This window comes from Myxocyprinus asiaticus, chromosome 39 (genome assembly GCF_019703515.2).
Source record: "Myxocyprinus asiaticus isolate MX2 ecotype Aquarium Trade chromosome 39, UBuf_Myxa_2, whole genome shotgun sequence".
Lineage (NCBI taxonomy): Eukaryota > Metazoa > Chordata > Actinopteri > Cypriniformes > Catostomidae > Myxocyprinus > Myxocyprinus asiaticus.
Window position 1 is genome coordinate 39,739,582 of NC_059382.1, and position 20,293 is coordinate 39,759,874.

The following is a 20,293-nucleotide window of genomic DNA, read 5'->3' on the forward strand; positions in this document are numbered from 1 at the left end:
ACCACTGATATCTCAGATTGTGTGTGACATGTCATATGTTTGTATGGCAGGCCTGCGTTTACTAAGTTGGAGGCATGGTTGGAGAATCTAAAGATGCATCTGGAGATGGGTTTGCATCTGGTGTCAGAGCTGGAGCACATCCACCGAGACTTCTGGCAGAAGAACTCGCCGGGCAAGAACGGACTGCACACTCACCCGGAGCAGCCTGAGTAGCCCTAGTTAGGGTCCACACTGATGGTATTCACTAGAGACAATGACGGCCCTATTGAAGGAGGGTGAACAAGGGCGGTGAGCAACCGTGCTGTGGTGTAGTCCACTAGAGGACTTTGAAGACCACTCCCTGCGGCCTGAGCACGTTCAGACGCCATGCTTCTGGAAATCCAAGCGTCAATTCCACCCGCAACCCTGGATGTCATAGCGCAACAGCTTGTTTGTGCTGTCTCAGTGTTGCATCACTGTTCTGCAGGTTAAATGTTGTGTGTATCGAAGCTAAAACGTTCGTTATTGACATTTGGATGTGGTGTATCTGTCTACTGTCACACCATCGGTTTCAGTTGAAAGACGTTTGTCGGCAACTTTTTGTTTGGAGCTTCACTTGAGTTAATTTGTTCAATGTGAAAACAGTTACACATCACAAACACAGTCATTGTGTAGAGTGTCAATCATCATGCATTTGTAATGGTTTAAAAAAGCTTGTTTGTTTTTGCAATTGTTTGACATTTGTCATTTGGTACTGTTGGTTCCTTCACGTCTCAACAGAGTTATCGTAATTACGAGTTTCTGAGTAGTAAAAAAAAAAAAGTTAACGCCTGTCAAAAGTTTGAAAACTCTAAACTTTATGAGAGCTTCGACTTCTGCCACTTGACTGTTGAACAACCAAAACTGCGATATCTGCAGCAAAGGTAGTGGAAATAGTTTTGTCTCGTAACACGTGAACGCACCATGTACACAGAGTATACAAACCGCTGTGTTTGGTCCTACGAGTTGCATTGCACTATAGTTCGAAGTTCATAATTTGGTACTGTTGGTTTGTTCACATCTCGACAGAATTATTGGAACTACGAGTTTCTGTGTAGTAAAAACTTTTAGGTCTTTTCTTAAGTTTGAAACTCTAAATTTTCCCATTTGACCATTGACATCATAGAAAAAAAACCTGAGTTAGTTACAACAAATAAAGGTAGTCCAGGTACTGTAGTTATTTCTACTAATTATGATAATTTTGACTAAAAGTGAACGCACCACGTACAGTATACCGAGCAATCAATTTATTGTGTTTGGTCATACGCACTGCATAGCACTATTGTCTGACATTCATCATGTGGTATTGTTAGTTTGTTCACATCTCATCAGAAATATCATAATTACGAATTTCTGAGTAGGAAAAATGTTTAGGTCTTTTGTCAGAAAATTGTAATTTTATAAAAGCTTCGACTTATCCCACATATTAAATGAATTCACAGAAAAAAACTGTTAGCTACAACAGTTAAAGATAGTCTATATTGTTTCATCTCGTAATTACGGTAATTTTGACGACAAGTGAACGCACCATGTATAAAGCGTATACAAACCGTTGTGTTTGGTTCTGCACACTACATGGCGCTATTGTTTGACGTCGTTATTTTCTATTGTTGATTTGTTCACGTCTCTATGGAATTATCGTAACTATCAGTTTCTGAGTTGTTTAGGCCCTGTCTTAAGTTTGAAAACTCAGAATGTTATGAAAGCTTCGACTTTCCCACTTGACCATTGACGTATTATAAAAATAAAAAAATGCGTTAGTTACAATAGTTAAAGGTAGTCGAGGTAGTTTCATCTCGTAATTACAATAATTACGACATGACGTGACTGCACCATGTAAATAAAGTATACAAACCGCCGTGTTTGGTCTTACGCACTGCATAGCATGGATAATGTCTCGTCTTCACGTCCTCACTTTAGGTACACAGCCTCATCACATGTAAACCAACATTGTTGGTTGCACTATTATTCCTTACCTGTCCTTTCAAGGCAAATCCGGGCATATCCCTCGGTGAAAATACCGAAGTATAGTACATTCTGTAAATGTTTAACATATTGTATATGTGCAGACATTATTTTGTATACTGATTCCACATTTGCATTTTTTTTACTTGCTGAAATGCAAGACGTCACTGGCGCAGTGAAAATACTTTGAGTGACTTCCCATCTGTTTAGAGAAAACACAAAAAACAAGATATACAAACTATGGGTTTCTCCCTCCTGCTTACGTGTCGCTGCTCGCCTCTACGGATCAGGTTACTTGATTTATTGTCCTTTAGTGTACATCCCTTGACTATTGCTTGAGAATCATTTTACACTTTAGTGTAGAATTGTCTTGTCTCGTACTTTATTGTGAACATACCAAAATCAACTGCTTGTTGCTTTTGGACGTGCTGCCACTGATATGTGATTTGCATTCGGTTTCTTCCCTGGCTTGTTGTTATATTGTGATTGGCACTTTCCAAAAAAGGGTTAGAAATTGGGTCTAAAAGTCAGTACTTGTTTTTAGTTTTTTCTTTTTTTTTTTTTTAAATTTTTTTTTTTTTTTTTTAAATTTTTTTTATAGCAAAGTATGAGTGAAAGGAGGTACTTAATCTTAAAAAAAATAAAAATAATTTTGTCCACCTCATGAGGTCAAACTAAATGTTGTATGAGCTGTGATATTTTCAGTTCATTTTCTATGACATTTTTGCCCCTTTAGAGGGTAGGGAGGGAATTTATTTCCTAAAATAGTTTGCGTTCCCTCGCAATTATTTTGGGTTCCTTTATAATACCTTTATCGACCTTTAAGTATGGTTTTAATACAGTAACTATCGTTCAACCATGGTATTTGTTGTAAAACCATAACACAATGTACTTTTTTTTTTTTTTTTTTTTTGGGAGAATTTAATGTTTTTTTCATAACAAAAATCCATCTGAATTGAGTAATCTTTAATGAAATACATTTTTAAAAACTATATATTTTAAGTTCTATTAAGTTTACTTTTGTTAAACATTACACAAATAAATTTGATGGAATTTTGTTATGAAATTGAAACGCGTAAGTCTGAAAAATAGGCTTTTTTTTTGCAATTTTTTACACCCCATTTGCCAAAATTTAGGACATGCCTGAATACAGTGTAAACCCCTGATTAATGTGATTTTTTTTTTATGTTATTTTATTTTTTTATCTTCTGCCAATGGACATTGATTAAACATGCAAAGTAAAAAATAAAATGTAGACAATTAAATCTATGCTAGAATATATAACAGGGTTGCAAGGGCTGTAGATTTTGCTTGAATTAAGCAGTAGGGGCTAGCTACTTTGGGACGAAATGTTGGTTTGTACTTTTTGCTAAATGTATATTTCCTTTTAGTTAAAGAAATATATTTGTTTGTCTTACAATATCTTTGGTAACAGGGTTGAATGCTAGAGAAAAAAAAGTTAATTTATTCCCTATTTGTGGAAAGTGTCGATTGTCAAGCCTGATTTTAGATTCACACATTGTACAGTTTGAATCCGGGTCGATTGTCACTTGGAAACAGTTCAAATGTGGCAGCATGGAGCTCAACGATGAGCACTTGTGTGTTGAAGTTTCACGCATCTCCCCATGGGAGTCCTCTTGTTTACTCAAACGCTGCTGTAAATATCGTACAGAAAATGCTTCTCTTCCTGCTTTCACCAGCGGTCACGCTGCATGTGTATCTCGTTGACTGTCACGTCCTCCGCTACCAATCCAGCTCTTAACGATGAACAAATGTTATTATAAAATCAAACAGAGCAGGGAAATGAGTACAGACTGATATCAAGAGCCAGTAAAAAGATATTAAAAAAATATAAAAATAAATAAATAAACAGCCTCTGTTTCTATCTTTTAGAATAGAACCACTATTATCTCTTTTATAAAATGTTTAAATGATTTCATTTGCACTATGTAAGAAAACAGATGCCGCTGGAGCCTTTATGTTTCTTTGGTTTCTTTGGAGATGTTTGGTTATTATAAGAATGCAAGTCACTGATGGGGCCTTTTGTGAAGTTTGGCACCTGGGGGCTTGTCTCCAGAGCAGCACACTAATCATTAAGAGAAAAGAACCATCAATTTCAGTCAATTTGTAGTTCAGTGTGACTAAATATGTTTTGTTCATTCATCATTCGTGATCATATTTGATACCAAATTTGATATCAATAATGTAAGGATTGTAAAAAATGAAATAAGCCATATTTTTATGAAAGCCATTACTTAGGATTTATGTGTCCAATGTTTAAAAAAAAAAAAAAAACTGATTGACAAAACGAGCATTTATTATATGACAAAAAAAAAGTTTACATCTAAAAACCTTAAAGGTAAGCATTAAAGTAGACATGAAATGAAATTACACCGCCAAAAAAAAAAAAAAAAACACGAGTATTTTGTCTTGTTGTCTAGTCAAATTTTGTACAGTAAACATTCAAAAAGCAAGATACATTTAATTATTGGGTATGGAAGAAACTCAGTTTAAAGGGAAAACAAGTATATTTTTCTTTGCCCATTGGCAAATGTTTTTTTTTCCTTGTTTGAAGCACAAACCCCACCAAATTTGGTTAGATTTCTCTGAAACAAAGACTTAATATCTCATACCATTCTGCTTCTCAAGTATTTTTCTTTTTCTTGTTTTAAGGACATTTTGATAATTTTACCGAATAATGAGACTAAAATGCTCAGTTGGAAATATTTTTTTGCACATTTACTTCTTGGTCTTATTGTGCATGATTCATCAGTACATGTTATTCCTAAGAAAACATGTTTGTCTTTGTAATCTTTCATTAAAATATAATAACTTGCTCCTGGCATCACTTCGGCCACACTGACTATTGCTTCACAGAAATAGCTATTAAATTTGTTTTGGGCAAATATATAATAGCAAATGAATCACTTTCCACCGTCCAATCAATTCCCAATGGATACAATTAAGGATATTTTCATTGAACATCCTGTTTCGCTCTGAAGTCCATCACATTACAGAAGAAAAAACGATTTCGAATGCTGTTTCGTGTTGACTTCAATACTATTACACAAATGTCATTTCAGTAGTGTTCTTTGCAAATTGCTGCTCAGGAGGTGGACCAGGTGGCCAGACTGCTGCCTACAGAGGGGTCTTTATGAAAGTTGTTCTGTAGTGTTATAACTGCTTAATCATGTTCACTGTCATGTAAGGTTGGACCACTGCTGACATATACAAAAAGAAAGAGCACTTAAATGATGTAGTTGATGTAGTCCAGCTCAGGGTACCATTACTGAAAAACCATCACAACAGTTCTGGATATCGCAGAACAAGCATGAACGCCTGCCTGTATTTGTTCATGAGTGAAACGACTGAACGACATCAATGTGAAAACAAGTGTTTAGGCATTGACCCTGAACTTCACCTTGTCCAGTCTCATGCACGATTACGCAGAGCAAATGCCGAAGCAGTTCCTTTCTGGAAACGATCGTTTTTACCTCTCGACGTTGCTGTGCCTTTGTTTTACGCTAGCCTTGCCAATGACTTGTAGCATTTTTTGAGCCTGATGAGTTGATTTCAAATCATTGCTTCAATGTTTTAATGACATGTACTGTTGTTTCTCTATATGTTTATATTTTCTGTGTCTACATTGTCCATTTTGATATTTTTTGTTCACAATTCTGTCTTGTTTTTCCTGCAATTCAATGTTTGTACTGAAACTGTGAAATTACTCTGCACTTTAAACATTCTGGCCGTGAACGTTATAAATTGAATGAGTGACCGTATTTCAGCCCAGAATAAACTGACGCTCCTGATGTTACGCTGCTGTTGTCTCTTTGACTCATTCTTCTTGATTTGTACAATGCCAGGTGTGCCATGCGCAATTCCTGTCATGCCAGCTGGAACTGCTCGAATTTAACCAGTTTAAATGTTCTTACAAACCTTACAGAACTTAACACAATTTAATGTGCAGTGCATTCAGAAAGAATTCAGACCCCTTCATTGTTTTTACATTTTGTTATGTTGCAGCCTTATGCTAAAATGCTTTAAATTATTTATTTTTTTCTCTCACATCAGTCTACTCCATATCCCATAATGACAAAGCAAAAAAATTATTTTTGATAACTTTGCAAATTTCTTAAAAAGAAAAACTGAAATATCACATTGACATAAGTATTCAGACCCTTAACTCAGTACTTTGTTGAAGCACCTTTGGCAGCAATTACAACCTCAAGTCTATTTGCGTATGATGCGACAAGCTTTGCACACCTGCATTTGTGGATTTTCTGCCATTCTTCTCTGCAGATCCCCTCAAGCTCTGTCAGGTTGGATGGGGACTGTCAGTGGATAGCCATTTTCATCTCTCTCCAGAGATGTTCGATTGGGTTCAAGTCCGGGCTCTGGCTGAGCCCTCAAGGACATTCACAGAGTTGTCCCTAAACCACTCTTGCGTTGTCTTGGATGTGTTCTTGGGGTCATTGTCCTGTTGGAAGGTGAACCTTCGGCCCAGTCTAAGGTCCTGAGCGCTCTGGACCAGGTTTTCATTAAGGTTATCTTGTATTTTGCTGCATTCAGCTTTCCTTCAACCCTGACCAGTCCCCCAGTCCCTGTCACTGAAAAACACCCCCACAGCATGATGCTACCACCACCATGCTTCACCGTTGGGATGGTATTGCGCAGGTGATGAGCGGTGCCTGGCTTCCTCCTTTGTAATTGAGGCCAACAGTTCAATCCTTGTTTCATCAGACTAGAGAATCTTGTTTCTCACAGTCTGAGAGGCCTTTAGATGTGTCTTGCACTGAGGAGAGGCTTCCGTCTGGACACTCTGCCATAAAGCCCAGATCGATGGAGTGTTGCAGTGATAGTTGTCCTTCTGCAAGTTTCTCCCATCTCCACACATGATCTCTGGAGCTCAACCAAAGTGACCATTGGGTTCTTGGTCACCTCTCTTACCAAGGCCCTTCTCCCCCGATTGCTCAGTTTGGCCAGGCAGTTCCTTTGACCTCATGGCTTGGTTTTTGCTCTGATATTCATTTTCAGCTGCGTGACCTTATATAGACAGGTGTGTGCCTTTCCAAATCATGTCCAATCAATTGAATTTGCCACAGGTGGACTCCAATCGAAGTGTAGAAACATTTCAAAGATGATCCAGAGAAATGGGATGCACCTGAACTTAATTTCAGGTGTCATAGCAAAGGGTCTGAATACTTATGTTAATGTGATATTTCAGTTTTTTCTTTTTAATAAATTTGCAAAGTTATCAAAAATCTGGTTTTTGATTGGTCATTATGGGGTATGGAGTGTAGATTGATGTGAGAAAAAATAATTTTAAACATTTTAGCATAAGGCTGCAACATAACAAAATGTGAAAAAATGAAGGGGTCTGAATACTTTATGAATGCACTGTATTACAAGGTCAAATATTTCACATCACAATATTTGTATTTGAGAATTTTTTCTGAATAATTTCAAACCCAGATTTGTGATTTTTGTTTTTTAAATAATTATATATATATATATATATATACACATACACAGGTGCATCTCAATAAATTAGAATGTTGTGGAAAAGTTCATTTATTTCAGTAATTCAACTCAAATTGTGAAACTCGTGTATTAAATAAATTCAATGCACACAGACTGAAGTAGTTTAAATCTTTGGTTCTTTTAACTGTGATGATTTTGGCTCACATTTAACAAAAACCCACCAATTCACTATCTCAAAAAATTAGAATACATCATAAGACCAATAAAAAAAACATTTTTAGTGAATTGTTGGCCTTCTGGAAAGTATGTTCATTTACTGTATATGTACTCAATACTTGGTAGGGGCTCCTTTTGCTTTAATTACTGCCTCAATTCGGCGTGGCATGGAGGTGATCAGTTTGTGGCACTGCTGAGGTGGTATGGAAGCCCAGGTTTCTTTGACAGTGGCCTTCAGCTCATCTGCATTTTTTGGTCTCTTGTTTCTCATTTTCCTCTTGACAATACCCCATAGATTCTCTATGGGGTTCAGGTCTGGTGAGTGTGCTGGCCAGTCAAGCACACCAACACCATGGTCATTTAACCAACTTTTGGTGCTTTTGGCAGTGTGGGCAGGTGCCAAATCCTGCTGGAAAATGAAATCAGCATCTTTAAAAAGCTGGTCAGCAGAAGGAAGCATGAAGTGCTCCAAAATTTCTTGGTGAACGGGTGCAGTGACTTTGGTTTTCAAAAAACACAATGGACCAACACCAGCAGATGACATTGCACCCCAAATCATCACAGACTGTGGAAACTTAACACTGGACTTCAAGCAACTTGGGCTATGAGCTTCTCCACCCTTCCTCCAGACTCTAGGACCTTGGTTTCCAAATGAAATACAAAACTTGCTCTCATCTGAACAGAGGACTTTGGACCACTGGGCAACAGTCCAGTTCTTCTTCTCCTTAGCCCAGGTAAGATGCCTCTGACGTTGTCTGTGGTTCAGGAGTGGCTTAACAAGAGGAATACGACAACTGTAGCCAAATTCCTTGACACGTCTGTGTGTGGTGGCTCTTGATGCCTTGACCCCAGCCTCAGTCCATTCCTTGTGAAGTTCACCCAAATTCTTGAATCGATTTTGCTTGACAATCCTCATAAGGCTGCGGTTCTCTCGGTTGGTTGTGCATCTTTTTCTTCCACACTTTTTCCTTCCACTCAACTTTCTGTTAACATGCTTGGATACAGCACTCTGTGAACAGCCAGCTTCTTTGGCAATGAATGTTTGTGGCTTACCCTCCTTGTGAAGGGTGTCAATGATTGTCTTCTGGACAATTGTCAGATCAGCAGTCTTCCCCATGATTGTGTAGCCTAGTGAACCAAACTGAGAGACCATTTTGAAGGCTCAGGAAACCTTTGCAGGTGTTTTGAGTTGATTAGCTGATTGGCATGTCACCATATTCTAATTTTATGAGATAGTGAATTGGTGGGTTTTTGTTAAATGTGAGCCAAAACCATCACAATTAAAAGAACCAAAGACTTAAACTACTTCAGTCTGTGTGCATTGAATTTATTTAATACACGAGTTTCACAATTTGAGTTGAATTACTGAAATAAATGAACTTTTCCACGACATTCTAATTTATTGAGATGCACCTGTATATATTAGTATCCTGATGTTCTTTTTATTATAATTTATATAATTTTTTACATTTTACTCTACTATATTTTATTATTTTTAAATTTGATCTTGATCTTCTCTAACACTTTAGAGTTAAATGGGCCGTTTTAGCAAATGTTTTATACAAATTACATCTGTAATGATTGGCTACCTTCTCCGCATATTACATTTTTGAAGGTAATGACAGAAATCTGCCAGTAAAACAAGTACCATAGATTAAAAAAGCTAAATGACTAATTTATTATTTTCAATTAGATGTTTTTCACATTTATATATTATTCATTTTAAATACGTATTTTATATTATTTCTATATCTTTATGTATATAATTTTCATCCGTGTAATATATTCTGATAGTAGGACAGACGGATGTCCTTATCATTCAGAGACATGTCTTTCGCGCATCCATGTGCGATTGTTTTGATGATGAGCGTGACGTCAGCGCGGCAGGCTGTGTGGTGACGTCACGGCGGCGTGGAGCTGCATTTAAAGCGCTCAGTGATGAGCTGGTGCATTCAGTCAGTCCGCACTGCGCTCAGTGTGTGTGACTTCTGCTATAAACACCACATACACGAGACAGCTGTCTAGAGTCGCTGTTCTAACGGTGAGGAATCACTGGGAAGACAAGAGCATCGGACCGTTTCAGGGCGATGGAAAACTCGAGTGTCAACAACCGCTTCAGGACTGCGCTCTTCAACCACGGTGAGTAACGATCTGCGCAATAACATGTGCCACATTAACCCGAAAAACGCCTTTCTGTCTCTAACAGATTATGTGAATGTTGTTATTGTATGGCATTCCTGCACGGCGCTCCTCATGCGCTCTCATAGAAACTGTAGTGGAAGTATGCATACTGCGCCTGTGTCTCACAAGTGAGTCAGCTCGTCTGCCTTCATACTGCAGCTTACTCTCAAACACGGTCAGCTGCATACCTTTAACATTATAGGCTCAAAACACGGTTAGCTGCATACCTTTAACATTATAGGCTCAAAACACGGTCAGCTGCATACCTTTATAGGCTCAAAACACGGTCAGCTGCATACCTTTATAGGCTCAAAACACGGTCAGCTGCATACCTTTAACATTATAGGCTCAAAACACGGTCAGCTGCATACCTTTAACATTATAGGCTCAAAACACGGTCAGCTGCATACCTTTAACATTATAGGCTCAAAACACGGTCAGCTGCATACCTTTAACATTATAGGCTCAAAACACGGTCAGCTGCATACCTTTAACATTATAGGCTCAAAACACGGTCAGCTGCATACCTTTAACATTATAGGCTCAAAACACGGTCAGCTGCCTACCTTTAACATTATAGGCTCAAAACACGGTCAGCTGCATACCTTTAACATTATAGGCTCAAAACACAGTCAGCGGCATACTTTTAACATTATAGGCTCAAAACACGGTCAGCGGCATACCTTTAACATTATAGGCTCAAAACACGGTCAGCGGCATACCTTTAACATTATAGGCTCAAAACACAGTCAGCTGCATACCTTTAACATTATAGGCTCAAAACACAGTCAGCGGCATACCTTTAACATTATAGGCTCAAAACACGGTCAGCGGCATACTTTTAACATTATAGGCTCAAAACACGGTCAGCGGCATACCTTTAACATTATAGGCTCAAAACACGGTCAGCTGCATACCTTTAACATTATAGGCTCAAAACACGGTCAGCTGCATACCTTTAACATTATAGGCTCAAAACACGGTCAGCGGCATACTTTTATAGGCTCAAAACACGGTCAGCTGCATACCTTTAACATTATAGGCTCAAAACACAGTCAGCGGCATACCTTTAACATTATAGGCTCAAAACACAGTCAGCGGCATACCTTTAACATTATAGGCTCAAAACACAGTCAGCTGCATACCTAGATAGCAATTTTGGAGATCACAATTTCAAAACAAACTGAGCTGTTAAAAAAAAAAAAAAAAATCGTAATTTGAATGGTAAAAGACTAAAAATGCTACAGTTAAAAAAAACATTAATTGGGTAGTTACCTTAAAAATATACGGTAAAAAATGGTAATATTTAAAAAGACAACATGTAGATTTACGGTAAAATGTTGTAAAAAAAAAAAATACATGTAAAAATTATGATTTTCTGTGTAATTAACAGTAAAAATGTACATTGTTTAACGAGAGTACATGTACTTTTTATGGTAAATTATTGTTAAAATTACGATAAAATACAATAATCGGCCATTCCCACAATTCCCTGCATGACCCATCATATTTCATTATATTTTATTTTTAATATCAGTTACATACATTGGGGTGTTCTGTGTTATATTTTATGTAGTTTAGTTAATGGTTATTGCATTATTTTAATTTCACATGTGTTACCCTGATGGTGTTCAGTGTTTGTGTGAGTGACACTGAGCACTGTCTCTACATGTTAATTAATCGTTACTCCAGAAAGAGCCATTATTGATTAACTTAATGTCATCATGTGCCCTTTTGTAATTACTATGGTGATTAACAATACATTTTAAAGTGAAAAGCAGGTTTTTACAGTTTCAGAAGGTTAATATATCAAGTTTATTATTTAATAATATAAACGACAGTAATGCACCGTTAAAATATACAAGCATCAAAATTACATCCCGTAAAGCCCGAAACGTGGTTACCGTATTATTTACGGCGAATATCTGGCAACCACAGCTGCCAGTTTTTTTTTTTTTTAAAAACCATAAATTTAACAGGATTATTTTGGGTGTACCTAGACAAATTTTGGGCAGCATGGTCTCAAAACACAGTGAGCTGTCTACCTAGATAGCATTTTTGGAGATCATAATTTCAAAACAAACTGTGCTGCCTACCTAGACAACATTTTTGGGCAGCATGGTCTCAAAACAAACTGTGCTGCCTACCTAGACAGCAGATTTGGGCATCATAGTCTCAAAGAAAGGGTTGCACAATTAACTGAAATAAAATAAAAAAACGCGATATGATCTTTTGCGATTTATTAAATCGCAAAGGGCTGCGATTTAATTAAATAAATTGTCTGCTCGCTTCAAAGTTTATTTGCACTGCTCTGTCCAGTCTAAATTAAGTTAGAGCATTATTACAGTGTTTTCAGAGCGATTCTGTGCTCCACAACTCCATCTCATGCTTGGAATTCAAGTGTTCCGAGTTCAGTTTGCTTACCAATGCTAAGCGCTTTATTTACAATAAAGGCCCAGGTATACTATGTTTTTGCATGTTCCGGATCGCCTCGCACCTGGTCGACTGCGTTGCCTCTGTGAGTATACTTTTCTGACCGCGAATGAATAGGAACACGTTTGACGCATGCGCTCTACGACTGCTTTGTAACTCTCTCTGGCTGTGTCTCGTTTGGAAGGATGCGTCCTCCAGAGGTCGCATTTCTCGGCCGCATACGTCATCGAGGCTGTCTCGTTTCATAAAAGCGAGTAGGACACTTCGAATGCAGCCTTCGAATGCGACCTTCTTTCATGGGAATTCGGAGGATGCATGAGGTGTATCCTTCGTGGGCTCTCTCAACCAACAATTCTTTGCTTCAACAGAAATGTCTAAAAAAAAAATAACGCCAATTTGCCCGTAAATATGATGTTCAAACGCAAGTAACGTTAATTCCCAAGTTGAAGTACCTCAGTAGATGGGTGCAGAGTATATAATATGTATTATTATATTAATATTTAATTAAAATGGGGCGCCTGGGTAGCTCAGTGGTAAAGACACTGGCTACCACCCCTGGAGTTCGCTAGTCTGAATCCCAGGGCTTGCCGAGTGACTCCAGCCAGGTCTCCTAAGCAACCAAATTGGCCCTGTTGCTAGGGAGGGTAGAGTCACATGGGGTAACCTCCTCGTGATCGCTATAATGTGGTTCGTTCTCGGTGGGGCGCATGGTGAGTTGAGCGTGGTTGCCGTGGTGGATGGCGTGAAGCCTCCATATGTGCTGTGTCTCTGTGGCAACGCGCTCAACAAGCCACGTGAAAAGATGCGCGGGTTGACGATCCCAGACGCGGAGGTAACTGGGATTCGTCCTCCGCCACCCGGACTGAGGCAAATCTCTACGCGACCACGAGGACTTAAAAGCACATTGGGAATTGGGCATTCCAAATTGGGAGAAAATATATATATTTAAAATAAAGTATTAGACTAAAAGTACACCTGTAAAATCTGTTTTCTTTTCTAATTACATCATTATAACTATGTACACAGTCAGGTAAAATGTACCTCATACATTCCCTTCCAGAGGGACTTTGTTCCCTTCTCACTCAAAGTGCTCATGCTTGTTAAAGAGTGGCCTGCTGTCATAGCAACCATGTTGCGTTCGGTTTACGTTCGTCCTATGAAGGCCATCTCATTTAAACGAGACTTGTTTAAAGGAGGATACTCGGTATACTGCAGCCTTCAAAGAACGTGACCTCCGGAGGATGCATCCTTCCAAACAAGACACAGCCCCTGTCTCAATCAGCTCCCTATGTCGTGAATCAGTATATCTTGAACAAGAATTTGGGCACTGGCAAGGGAGTTCATCCACTGAACATTGGGACACTTATGACTCAATCACCCGCAACACGATAATGAGCTCGCGAATTGAAGCACAGCTGTTATTAATCAGCACCATCGCTGTATAAATGACACTATTGTTAATTTTCTTTGAAGATATTTAAACTTGGTTTTATTATAACAGATAAATGGCATAAATAAAAATATATAGGAGTGTATTTTAAAACTTCTTTTAACAGCTCAAATATTTAAAAGATTGTTTCTCTTATGGTAATTATGAATGAAAGACATTTCAAACAACCTCCCTTTTAAAGAGAACATAAGGCTTGGACTTCATAGTTTTACACTTGTGCCGTCATCAAAAGACTTGAGAGACTTCAGAAGACATGATGTTTCCGATAAGGGAACATAGTGAGCAACGATGCTCCCTGGTTTTTACGGTGCATTGTGGGATATTTTAGGGAGTGAACGTTTCAGTACACTGAACGATTTTGCGTTTGAGACAGCCCTAAAAATGGCTGACACACTGATCTGTGCCCTGACTACTGAACTAGGGAGCTGATTGAGACGCACATTCTTTTAATTTGGTCAATGGCCAGCGCATGCACAGACGACACGCACAGCCGAGAACCATGTGCACGAGTCAAGAAAATCTAGGCAGCATGCGGTCAAGCCACGCAGCTGTGCTGATGACGCAATTTGCATCACACATAATTTGTGCGGAGCATTCCGCAACGCGCACAACCGAATATTACATTGGCCTTTAACTGGCGCGTCTAGCGTGAAGCGGTTTTTATTTTCATAAGCGGTACCAGCATCTCAGTCTCCGCCAGGCACAGGTTTCATGATAATAATGCAGAATACAAGACGTGGTATAATTCAAACATCTTTATTAAATGATTACTGAGCAAACAGCATAAAAAGTAGCACCTGTAGAGTCCAGAAACATGCGCTCTTCCTCCATTCTCTTGTCATCGTTTACCTCACAAGAAAGCGTGTCACCCTTATTACTCTCACAGCCAGTGTTGCCAACTAGTTTCAATTGAAAGTAGCTAAAGCCTGCTCAAAGTCGCTAAATGTCGCTAGATGATGTCATATGCTGATTAGCATATTCATGACGTCATCGCGTCTCATTTGCATTTTGCATAGTGTCCGCCCTTTACATGTGTTTGCTTCTCTGTGCTTACCATGCATACTGTAATACCCTATTAATTCCCTATATCTATCAATCAATCACTCAGAGAGAAAGTTAGAAGCGACAGAAACGTTCTTATATTTTCTCTCACACAGCGCTCAGCCATAAACCACTATGTGCATATTTATAAAAATGCATTATTATATTGTCTAAGTGTCTGAATTCAGAGAGTTCAGAAACAGGAATGAACAACTGTCTAAAAATCTCTTGTGATTTAAGTGCATGAAAAGAATAAAAATAAACGGTTAAACTAAACTCTTTAAATTTAAAACAAAAGGGAGCAAAAACACAGTTTCGTGATTGGTCCTTGACAACGCTGTTTGCACATCCGCAGCTTATTCACGTCTATGTCAGCTGCCGTGCTGTCAACTGATTGTGCTGCTCCGCCTTCTCGCCTGCTCACCCCTCTCTCTCTCTCTCTCTCTCTCTCTCTCTCTCTCTCTGTCAGTCTCACTGAACAGAGTAGACGCAGAGAGAGCTGTGCCTCTGAGTCTGGGCAGGAAAGCAAGACCACGCGCTTGCGGGGCAGTACTGGCGACTTTCTTCTATGGAAGGCAGCTATGGGTTGTCCAGAAAATCACTAGATTTGTCGCTAGGCGCTTTTTTGAATAAAAGTCGCTAAAGAGGTCTGAAAAGTCGCTAAATCTAGCGACAAAGTTGCTAAGTTGGCAACACTGCTCCCAGCGGCAACAAGTGAAAGCGGAACTAATATTACAACATCCAACAAAATGAAAAGGTACATATAATAAATCTACATTCAATATTTAGAAACTATAATATTATGCATTGTTAAATGAAATGGTGACAAACTAACCAAAACTTTCACTTAAATTTTGAATTACAACAATGGGTTATCAGTTCAACTTCAGTTTGACGTTGAGTCTTGTTCTTTAGGACTATCTTATATATATATATATATATATAATAGAGAATAGTTTGTATAAGCCTACTTGTTTTTAAGGCCTAGAGTAAAATTGAATATTTTGTTTATTTAATTATTCAACCAACCAACAGTATTTTTGACAGCAACAACCAACTGGGAAATTCAGTTAACAGTGACATTGAGCAGAAAGATTACATATAACCAGTTTTGACAGAGCTTCGGATAAAAAAGTTAAATGATCAACATCGGAAGATTAAATGAAAAGAAAATTGGAGATTGTGATGTTATAATCCTGATTGGAGCATTCCTAATATTCAAGTTGACTGGGTTAAAACAAAATGATGATGATGATGATGATGATGATGATGATTAGTGGGCGGAGACCCTATCACAAAATGGACAAAAATAGGTACATGGTGGATGGGTACAATTTGAAGAAGACAGTGTTTCTTCTTTGTTTCACTGTTTATATATGTATTTGTTTGTGGGTGAGTTGAAAAAAGGGTCTCAGTTTGGTTCTTTTTAAGAGGACTCAAGTGTAAAAACTCCAGTAGCCTTTTGACAGTTGAACATGTGAAAAACATTAAAACAATTTTTGTCTTATCATAATCGCAGTTCAAATCGCAGTCGCAATATTTTTCAAAATAATCGCAATATGAGTTTTTTGTCCATATCGTGCAGCCCTACTCTAAACACTGTGAGCTGCCTACTTAGACACAATTTTTTGGCATTATAGGCGCATTCCAAAAATGCTGATGTTCTGATTCTATGATACCAAAACTGTTGTCTAGATAGGCAGTACTAACAAGTGCCATATTGTACCAAGTACATTAAAGTGCTGTTTAAATACCCTGGCATATGAATATGGAAATTTTCGTTGTCTGGCTTTTGAGACCCAGCCAATAATTACTGTACTAATTTAGCAGATGATTTGATTCCAAGTGTTTTACAGTTTACTTATTACAGGTTCAGTCCTTTTTAGAGTAACCTAATCACAGACACAGCAATGAATGGATCATCTCTTTTTGGGATTGAACCTACATCCTTTGAGTTACGAGAGCTGGTCTTTAACCAAAACACCACATAACACTGGCCTGCTGTTGTGTACATGCATTTATTGACTTCATAAAGCCTTTTACCATGCCAGCAAAGGTAGTGTGGCCATGGTTGCAGATTTGGAAGGTTGTAGGTTCAAACCCCACAAGAAATGATCCATTGTGCCCTTATGACACTTAAATCTATTTAATAGTTTGGATGTTTCTTTGGATGAAAACTACAGCTAAATGTTCAGTATCTTATGCATTTCTTGCTCATTTACATCTAAAGTATTTGTACTGAAGCAGTTCCTTTCAGCCATTTTCTGTCACGTTTTGCTAACCAACTAAACAAACAAAAACAGGGTCTGAGTAGCACAACTGAGTGCTCAAGCAGAACTACAGTAGTGTTGGTTTGTGGTTTAACCCAGGTCAAATAGCTTTTGGTTTATTTAACACTTGAGTGTTTGTGTAGCATACTTCTCCATGAACCTCTTCACTGGCAGACTCCACCTGGTGAAAGCACATTCCCCTGCAGCGCACCACAGATGTGTGATGATGAGGCTGTTGACAGACTCATAATGCAAATGTTGAAGTGATGAGGGATTGTTGACTTTTAAAGGCATAGTTCACCCAAAAATTAAAATTATGGCATCATTAACTCATACCCCTTATGTTATTCCAAAACTGTATGACTTCTTTCAACATTAGACTAAGTAAATAATGACAGTTTTCATTTTTCTTTTTTGGTGAACTATTCCTTGAATTTTCTATTGTATTTGACTCATTTCAGAAATAAGGTCTGAGGGACTGTGTTATATCGTGAAAACCCTTAAGCGGTGACTATATTCACAATATATACAACAGTTAGTTCCGGTCCTCAAGTCTGATTGGACGAAAGACGTTCCATGAGTACTGATGTTCTCACACCATCATCACTCGGATGCTTCACTGTGTGTATGACTCCACTTGTGTTCGTGCAGTTCTAAACTAAAGCGTAAGAGCAGTGCAAATGTGTTAAGAGCTACTGTATCTCTCTCTCTCTTTACATTTAATCACATATTTTAGCCAGCAAATGGAGGCAAAAGACTTTTTTTTTTTTTTGTGTAATATGAGCCAGTTGGTGATGTGACATGAGTCAGTGTCACTCAGTGTTTATATTCAACAGCGCTCCGTGATCGCTCATATTACTACTGTACTACTAATGCTAGGAAATAGTTTTAAATGGCTTTAAACTAACAGCTTCAGCATTAAGGCTCGTCAAAGCTGAGAGACACAACAGACTGATTAATTACACAAACTCAAGGCACTTACTTCTTACTGGAGTTTCCACATTGGTGAGGAAGTACTGTTCAAAATGGCGGAGGAGAATGTGGTTTCTGTAGTGAAAGTCTCTTGCGCACCAGCTACCGCAAAATGGGGAGGAAAACCACCGCTTGGACGGCTATTTTTCCATTGAGAAAATGGGATGCATTTCACCAAAATGACATTATCTTCAGAAAGCTGACTAACACTACAGCATCATCAACAGATGATCGCACACGCTCCATCTCTTTCTCTCTCTCTCACACACACACACACACACACACACACACACACACACACACACACACACATCCTTGTTTCTCCAATAACATGTTAGAAACAGCCCAAGCTGTGATACTAGTAGTTCTGAAGTTATTTTTTTGAGAGGCCTGGACGCATCATTTGGTTTGAACCAGCAACAGCAGATTCTGATCCGTCACATAAGAAAGTTGTTCCATGCACAACTACTTTACTTTTTTTATTTTATTTTATTTTTTTTAACCGTACTCAGTTTTTCCTAATTTAACAATTTTTACTTGTTCATTGAACTGTTGTATATAAGCAATATCTCACTCGCAATTGTGCTGTATGGCCCTAAATCAGCACTGCTGTGACTACCAATGGCACTCGGCTTGCGGCCGAATCACAGCAGTGCTGATATAGGGCCATATCGCACACTTGCTCATGTGATATTGGTTAAATATCAAAGTCTGGAGGGAAATATTACATTAGACAACATGCTAATATTGTATTTTATTTTATTATTCTTCTGAGAGCAAAATTTTGTACTCTTCAAAAAGATTTTTGTGCTCTTCCAGAGCATGAATTCAGTGCACGAGCAACCAGCCTGAACGCCCAAGAAACCACCTTGCAACCAGCCAGAACACCATAGGAACCAAAACGAGCACCGTAGCAAGGCCCTTGCAACCAGTCAGTACACTCTAGCCACCATCTAGAAACCAGCCAGAATGACCTCGTAACCAGCCAGAACACCGTAGAAACCAAAACGAGCACCCTAACAAGGCCCTAACAACCAGTCAAAACACCATAACAACCACCTGGAAACCAGCCAGAACACAATTGCAACCAGTCCGAACACCCTAGCTACAAGCCAGAACAGCTAGTAACCATCTAGCAAAGCCCAAACAACAAAAACCAAAGGAACCAAAATGAGCACCCTAGCAAGACCCTAGCAACTAGTTAAAACACCTTAGCAAAAACCTAGAAACCAACCAGAACACCCTAGCAAGCACCTAGCTACAAGCCAGGATACCATAGGAACCAAAATGAGTTTCCTAACATAGCCCTAGCAACCAGTCAGAGCACCCAATCAACCCGCCTAGAAACCTGCCAGAACAACCTAGCCACCATCTGGAAACCAGCCAGAACACCCACGCAACTACCTACAGCAGGCTTGGCCAGAACAGCCTAGAAACCAAAATGAGCACCCTAGCAATGCTCTAGCCAGAACAGCTAGTAACCATCTAGCAAAGGCCAAACAACCAAAACCAAAGGAACCAAAATGAGCACCCTAGCAAGACCCTAGCAACTAGTTAAAACACCTTAGCAAAAACCTAGAAACCAACCAGAACACCTTAGCAAGCACCTAGCAACAAGCCAGGATACCATAGGAACCAAAATGAGCTTCCTAACATAGCCCTAGCAGCCAGTCAGAGCACCCAATCAACCCGCCTAGAAACCTGCCAGAACACCCACACAACTACCTAGAGCAGGCTTGGCCAGAACAGCTTAGAAACCAAAATAAGCACCCTAGCAATGCCCTAGCAGCTAGTCAGAACACCCTAATAAACGCCTAGAAACCAGCCAGAACAAACTTGCAACCAGCCAGAACACCCTAGCAACTATAATATCTAGCAACCACCCAACCCTAAATAAGGTGTATATAATTTTTAAACTTCAAACAACCTTTAAACGTTTGTGAACATGTTTAACAGGCAAGGCTTTGTCAAGCCAACATAAAAAAAGTTAGGCTAAGTCCACACTAATATGTTTTCGTTTAAAAACGCATCTTTTTCTCTGTTTTGGCATTCTGTCTACATTGAGACAGCATTTTTGACAGTGAAAACGGAGCTTTTTGAAAATGCTCTACCAAGTTGTTAATTTGAAAACGGCGTCTTCACATTGGAATGTGGACTGGAAAAATGGATATGTCTGGAAATGGTGACATTTGTTGTCGTGTGACACAGTCATGTGATCCATTCAACCCAAAACAATCAAGATGGCGGCTCATGTTGTAGCAGT

At 38.8% G+C, this 20,293-nt stretch overlaps 1 protein-coding gene across 4 annotated transcripts in view; it reads left to right on the plus strand.

The window, feature by feature from the left end:
* LOC127429797 (LIM domain kinase 1-like) overlaps positions 1 to 5,805 on the plus strand; it is an 83,362-nt gene extending 77,557 nt beyond the window's left edge. For all 4 annotated transcript variants that reach the window (XM_051679015.1, XM_051679017.1, XM_051679016.1 and 1 more), the window contains one exon: positions 51 to 5,805. In XM_051679015.1, coding sequence (XP_051534975.1) covers positions 51 to 213 — 163 coding nt within the window. In that variant the 3' untranslated portion in view covers positions 214 to 5,805. The remainder of the gene's footprint in view (positions 1 to 50) is intronic.
* Positions 5,806 to 20,293: the final 14,488 nt, after the last annotated feature.